An 8,075-nucleotide genomic window follows, 5' to 3' on the forward strand; every position below is an offset into this window, starting at 1 on the left:
ATTCTTTTGTTTCTGTCAGATGCACGGATGAGAAGGTGCGATCTGTTCTTTGTAAAGCGGAGTTATTCAACGAGTTCCGCAAAACTTGTGTCTGTTTCAACCGAAACGACCTTCTGGAAACAGACTGGTATTTAGAAGCTAAACGATTGGCAACTGATTTTCAATTAGCAAAACAACATCTGAATGAGTGCTTCGTCGAAGGTGGCTACGGATATTGGCTAGAAAAACCGTTCGACGAAAAGCATTTTAAGTACCAGTTTAGCTCTTAAGTTTACGCCCCACCTTTGTAAACTTATATTGCTAAATTTTCTTTGAAAGTATATTAATTTCATATAATTTTTTGGATTTAACATCGCAGACCCCTTGAAAAGTTACGTTTAAGAGAAAGAAGAAAAGGAGAAGCAACATCTGCTGCGGATCTTTTGCACCTGGATAAAAATATAGTGGTATCAAACAATTGTTATAAAATGTTGTCACCCAAACCATCCACATTTTGTAGAAGAACCCCGGTAGAAATTTTTAAAAAGAATGTGTTGTTTAAAAGAAGAGATCAAAAAGCAAGTGGATATGTTTCTAATGGTGAGGATAAGTGGATGAAGTCAGAAGATCAAGTAGTCATTTGACATGTTGGGAATTTGAGCTAGGCTATGACTTCCAGACAGAACTACGTTGTAGTTTGTTTGGATAATCTGCTTGAAAAGTTCTTGCAGTAAGACCAGCTTGCCTGGCTAGGCTGCTTTGAAAGTGGCCTTCTGCTAATGTAGGCTACACATTCTTGCGATAAGAGCTTGTTTCAACTACTTCAAAGGCACTCCAAAGCTGCTCTAATTGAAAATTCCTGCTTGAAATGCTGACTTTGGAAGATTGTTCTCATCTTGGTTCATTTTGTTCACTTTGTGGAACAACACTGAAAATATAATAAATGTATGTTTGTTTGTGGCACATTCCTAGCTACATGGAAAGATACTTGGTACGCTACAAAAATAGATGGTTATTAAGTTTTGTAAACTTAAGATCCAACTATCACTTGAAAATTGTATCGTAATTAACAGGACAGTATTATATAAAAAATGATAATTTGGTTAGGAAACTTTACCGTAATTGTGTGAAGAAAGAAATGAGGTTTCAATATAGAGCTCACAATTTAAAGGGAACTTTTTGAAATCACATAGTTTTTTACTTTCACCGTAAAAAAATGTTGTGATAAGGCCTGAGCTTACCTCTCAATAATGAAGGGTATCTTTAAAACAGGATAGCTGACGGTTAAATGTGTTTTTGGAATAATTAGAAGGGATATAGAGAATGCTCTAAGAAACAGCTATAAGTAATTTGATACCACCCCCAATTAATAGCAGAGTGGGATTCACACGGTTATGGTAATTAATGTTTCAAACCAATGCCTCAGAATGATTCGACAATAAAAAAATGAATTCCATTAATAGTGGATAGTGCAATAACTTCTCAGATGTTAAAAAATAATATGAATTGGCCAAAATCGAATAGCCTTGGTGTTGAACGATGCGACTAAATATTAGGCATGTGAACATCATATAGCCTAGGCCATTACAATCAGTGGTACGTTTAGTAGGAGACGTTTAAGGGCAGATTTTCACTTGATGCTGTATTGTTGAAGGTTACTTGTAAATAGATGCTAATTCTTTGAAACAAGTTTCTTCATGTTCTAATGAATCAGAAACTATTTACATCTACTGCAAGTATTACCGCATCTGGTGAAAGTTAACCACAATTGGTGTGTATGTATAATATTACTGTAGAGTAACGCTTTAAAATCGTGCACTGTCTGTTGATAAGAACTAAGTAATCATTTTGTAATATAGAATGAACACACCATACCAATAGTTTGTCATTGGTACTGCTTGAAAATTGCACTGCGATGCCATCTAGTTAATGTTAAGAAATACTTAAAATGCCATTTGATGTTTGATGATGATGATGAGTAAAAGGTTAATTGAAAAGCTGTTTGAAAGAGATGAATTCCATAGTTGCCATCTTGTGTGAAAGAGACAATCCCATATTTGCCATCTTGTGTCCTCTTGTGTGATATCAGTATCATTTGTGTTTGTCGTCATTTTGTCCTGTGCTTGTCTGCTTCCATCCTCTATGATGTCAGTATACCACTAGTCACCACTGTAGCATGTATGCTGCCATCCTCTTTGATGATGTCAGTGGTACATACCACTGATGTCACCACTGTAGCATGACTGTTGCCATACTCCTTGATGATGTCAGTGATACCACTGATGTCACCACTGTAGCATGACTTCTGCCATCCTCTTTGATGATGTCAGTGCTACCACTGAAGTCATCAAAGTACCATGCCATTCTCTGATGTTAATGCACAGCATTCATTTATATGTGCATCTTCTCTACTATCTACTAGAATCACTTGTGTACACCAACCTCTGTGATATCCCTACTTTAGTAAATCCCTTTCTATCTTCTGGTATGATGACCGTTTTACCTACTTCCCCATTTGAGGTACTCTCTATTTATAAAGGTGCAAAGGACTAAACCACCAAAGAGGAAGGAAAATATAAGATACAGGGCTGTAAACATTTAACTTTTATGTTTTATCTTAACTTATACTTTGTCCCAAGTGCTTTTAATTCAACTTGCCTTAAATTTATGTTCTATATTCTGTTCTTTGTTATGCTAAACTTATTTATATATCCATTTATGTTACATATAATTTATTATAAGCTTTTAAAAAAGTAAACTTAATTAAACTGGACAAAGAATGCAAATAAATAAATTAATAAGATTTTAAACTTATGGATGAACATAAGTGATAGAATAGTGTTTTGAATAATATACTGTGCCAATATATAATCTTTTGAACTTTAACCTTTGACCTCTCAAGATTCCTCATAATTTACCACAAAATGATTGTCTATTAAATTGGGTAGAATATAGTTTTAGTGCGAGTATAAAATGGAAACATATTCTGTGTACACTAATCATTACTCATAAACAAACTACAAATTTTAAAAGGTATTTAAGCTGGTCTTAAAATAAACAATAAACCAAATTTGTTTCTGTGTAAATATAAAATCCACTTTTTAATTCTAACGTAGCTGTTCATGTCAAAATTTGTGTTTTGTCAAATTGCGAAAAAAAAAGGCTTTTTTTAAATGACTTATGTATACCGCATGTGCACAACTCCTTTGCTTCTCATAAAGCATTTTAAAAAATACATTTTTGTAATTGTTTTTTAAAATTATATGACTGTGTGTTGGATTGAATATTTTAAATAGATGTGTTTGTTGATGTAGTACTAATAGATAGGCTATTTCACGCTAATGCTGAATTTTAACTGTGTCTATATTATCATTAAATACAATTATATTTATTAATCTAACTGTCAAAAAAAGCTGTAAAAAATATTGTTGTTTCTAAAAAGCAATTGTTATCAGTACTGTGCCCATTTTAAATTATTCAAAAAATCGTTTTATATTATTGTTTCATTGAACAAGCAATAATAAAAGATAAAAAAGTAATTTGTTTTATGATCAGTGGCATTAAGATTCCCCTTGAACTTCTAAAAATGTCACATTAGGCAGTTTTTGAATTATTCAAGTTGCCAGGTTGTTCTGAATATTATACTCAATATATTATACTGTTGAATAATTTATTTTAAGCATTTGGGAACTCATCTTCTTAGTGAAGAAATTTAATATTCGCATCATGATTCAAATTGAGCGTAATCTGTATAATCAAAATTGCTGTAAATGCTAAATGTACTTTACATCAAAATGAAGCTAAGTTGTTGTCATATGCTAATTTGTGAAGCAAAGGTTTGAACTAAGTATCGATATACATTATACTGTATATCACTGTACGATAATAAATTTTCCTGATAATTCTTGTAAACTTTTCATGCCCCTGTTTGACCTTTGACATACTTTGATGATGGTGCTCCTGTATCTATAGCTGATATAGATAGTGTTAAATCACCTTTTAGTGTTTTGCTTGTCTGTCGTAAGCCTATAGCATCACGCTACTGACGTCGTTGATATAAACTTATGGTGCTTCAAATGAACGAATGCCTTATATGAAGAGTATAAGATGGATTATAACGCTATCAGCATGTACTACCTAAAAAAATCTGTAGAAATGTTATTACTCTCTTGGTAGTAAAATAATAGAATATCTGGTAAATAGAATATATATATATATATATATATATAGTCAAATTTTTCCATTTACACTTCACAATTGTTATTGGAGTTTTGCAGTTCTACGACCAAAATGTAGAATCAGTCTTCTCCTATAATGTTGTACAATATTATTACCCCCTAACTGGTAATATGTGGGATTCATGACTACTTAACTTACTGAATATTATGAACTTGTTTTAAGTGTTGTGTTTATCATTCTAATATTTCATGCCAATTACAAACTTATTAAAAACTGAAAAAATGCATTAGTGTTTAAAAAAAGTAATCTTATCTAAATGTTTTACTTATGATTGTATCACTGTCGTTTCATGAAATCAGCTAAAAATATATATTACTACTTCTAGTGTTTCCAACCAATTCCAAACTTAAAACTAAATTCTAAAAAAAAAGTAGTTTAAGATCTGGTTCTAAACTTCGTCTGTGTCTTGCTATTTCATGTTTGGTGTTTGTGTACTGTAATGTTATAGTAGTAGGCCTACTAGTTTTAAACTTTAAACTATTCAAATTGTTGTTTATTGATAATGCTATCCTCTCTGGATAATATTAATTTAAATGTTAAAAGGTAAAAGTAAACTATACTAGATGTCGCTTATTGTTGATGCTAAAGTTACTCAGAACCTTAGCTTTTAATTCTAAATATTTTAGGATGTTTTATATATAAATAGTACATCATTCTTGCCTTCCTATTTAAACCAGTATTATATGTATTTTGATAAAATTCAGACAAGCTACGTCTGCGGATTATCAGAAATTCTAATTGGCATCTGATTATGGATTCGTTGTCGGTATGATACGATGATTGCAATATTTATGATAAGAACGAAAAAGACCATGTAAAGGTTGTTGTAAAATATTTATTCATTATAATATTATCATTCCATGTTCTTTTTTACTAGTAGTTAGTATACGTAAATATATTAAATAATAAATATCTGTTTGTAAGAATATGTGGTAGTTGTTAGGAATATCCAAATAAATGTGTGTGTTTACTATAAAGTTAATTTTATCTTTCAAAAAACAAGATAATGTTTAAATACTTGTTCAGCATTAAGTTTTTAAGCTGTAATACAGATTACGGTGAAAATATATTTTTTTTTTTCGAAATGCGTAAAATATCCAATGATATTTGATGTAGTACACATATTTATCTTCTTCTATGACTGACAACTCCCCTTGCCCTAGTTTTATCATCATTAACTGTCTGTCTGGCTGTATGTCTGTTGTTGAAACTCAAACAAATTACACAATGTTCGTGGACATAATACGTAAATCTGTCATGTTTGAGTTTTTAATGAGTCTCACTAAGTATAAGCTATATTTTATTGCATTCAAGAATTATACTTGATTGATATATGTTTTAAAAATTTATTATTCTAAATCCTCTTCATTTTTAATCGCAGATATTTTTTTTCTCAACTATTAATACTCAAATAAAAAACATGTAATAATTTTATATTCCTTAAATTTGAAATAAGTAGTTATTTTTATCTTTCTGTTCAATGTAATAAATATTATTTAATTTTTTTTTAAATCTGCATATTTTGAATATTCATACATTAGAAAAAAATTTATTTTAATATTTATAACTAATTTATGAATATTTATATTTATGTATTCATTGTAACGTACAGAGATATTATTACTCTATGAATATTCATGATATAAATTAATATTTATATATGCATATTCAAAACCATTCAATTGATTGTAATCAATGCATATTACCTAATTTGCATATTCAGCAGTCCTTCATATTTCTAATATATGTTATGAATGTTTAAAGATTTAAGAAATGTGTTTTATTTGAATATTCTACATGATGATATTTTTTGTCTGTCTCGTAAAAAAATTCCATTAGAAATAAAATGTCAAAAAAGGCAAAATCATCAAAGTATAAAATTCCACTGTGACATGGAATATTTATGTATATTTCAAACATGAATAATTTTTAGTTCGTATATTGAGTAGCTTGCTTCTATGCTCATTAGATGGTAGAAAATAACTGCTGATCTTTCCTAATCCAAATTCATGCTAATATTTCTTATCACAATCCAAATTGCCTATCCTCTAATCCAAATACATGCTAATCTTATCCAAATACATGCTAATCTTTGCTTTTCCTAATCCTAATACATGCTAATCTTTGCTTATCCTAATCCAAATACATGCTAATCTTTGCTTATCCTAATCCAAATACATGCTAGTCTTTGCTTATCCTAATCCAAATACATGCTAATCTTTGCTTATCCTAATCCAAATACATGCTAATCTTTGCTTTTCCTAATCCAAATACATACTAATATTTGCTTATCTTAATCCAAATACATACTAATTTTTTTTATCCTAATCCAAATACATACTAAGCTTTGCTTATCCAAATACATACTAATCTTTGCTTTTCCTAATCCAAATACATACTAATATTTGCTTATCCTAATCCAAATACATACTAATTTTTCTTATCCTAATCCAAATACATACTAATCTTTGCTTATCCAAATACATACTAATCTTTGCTTATCCTAATCCAAATAAATATTATTCTTTGCTAATCCTAATCCGTATAAAGTAGAGTACATGCTAATCATTAATTATCAAATTCCAAGTTCATGCTAATCTTTGTTTATCTTATCCCAAATCCTGCTACCTATCCTAATCCATAGTCATGCTAATCTTTTCTTATCCATCCATGCTTTAATTACCTCCCCCTGATTAAGTACTATTAGTATGTATGTGCAACTTTATTGCTTAAGAAATCTGATCTAAAAAATGTTAAAATATATATGCAGTTTAAATTTCTCTTGTATTTGATCTTATCGCTGTTAATTATGTGCAATATTACCATTTACAATTAAATTGTAATTACATGTTAGATTAGGTTACTATTGTATAATTTTACCGAAGTCAGCATTTTTTAGTTGAACAACTGGTGCAAATAATTTTTATTTTTAAATTAAATTTCTTTTATATTTGCTTAGCAAGAGCAATTGATAGAAGGGGAGTGTCAATGGGGGTGATTTGATTGGCTTATAGCACATAACAAACTGTGTATTGCAAATGTGTTTACCATGTATAGCTAGTGTTAAGTAGCAATCAAATAAAAGTTGTAGGAGCAGTAAAATGTTTGCTTGCTACATAGACATGCTATGTATTGCTACATTATGGAAATATGTGAGCTTGTGGCATATACTTGGTTAAATATGGCATGCCACACTAGGCTATTACAGTATACTACGTTAGATAACATGCTACACAGTAGGCCTACTACAGTATGCTACATGAGATAGTATAAGCTACATTGTGGGCCTTACTACATTATGCTACATTATATAATGTATGCTACACTGTAGGCCTACTACATCATGCTACATTATATACTATATTGTAGACCTATTATGGCATGCTACATTAAATCATTTATGCTACTCTGTATGCCTACTACAGTGCTACATTAGATATTGTATGCTACTCTTACTACAGTGCTACATTAGCTATTGTATGCCACACTACAGTCCTATTTACATTATACAATACTATGTTACTGTATGCGCCACTTAGACTTGTAGCGTAATGTAGATCATGCTATTAAGCTATTATATGCTTTGGTATATCATGGTAAACAGTGTATTACACATTTTAATCCTCCATGTGTTAATTAGCACATTGTGCTTTGGTATATGGTAAACAGTGTATTACACATTTTAATCCTCCATGTGTTTATTCATGCAATTATGAAAGTGTAATAAAAAATATGTGTCAGCTTCATTGGATTGCCCTTGTTTCTTTGAGCTTCTTTTCAAGAGGAAATGTGTGATGTTATTTAATTAATGTTATGTGTGTGTGGACAGACATGAATATGTGAGGGAATTTCTAGAC

General features: G+C 30.3%; 1 protein-coding gene across 1 annotated transcript in view; it reads left to right on the top strand.

Moving 5' to 3' along the window:
• The window catches only part of LOC144848750 (double-stranded RNA-specific adenosine deaminase-like), a 48,424-nt gene extending 46,290 nt beyond the window's left edge, over window positions 1-2,134 (top strand). The window contains exon 9 of the mRNA XM_078705643.1: window positions 20-2,134. Within this exon, the coding sequence (XP_078561769.1) occupies window positions 20-269 (250 nt within the window). The 3' untranslated portion in view covers window positions 270-2,134. The remainder of the gene's footprint in view (window positions 1-19) is intronic.
• The last annotated feature ends 5,941 nt before the right edge of the window (window positions 2,135-8,075 follow it).

Source organism: Antedon bifida, chromosome 7, assembly GCF_963402885.1.
Source record: "Antedon bifida chromosome 7, ecAntBifi1.1, whole genome shotgun sequence".
In the NCBI taxonomy this organism is placed as follows: Eukaryota; Metazoa; Echinodermata; class Crinoidea; order Comatulida; family Antedonidae; genus Antedon; species Antedon bifida.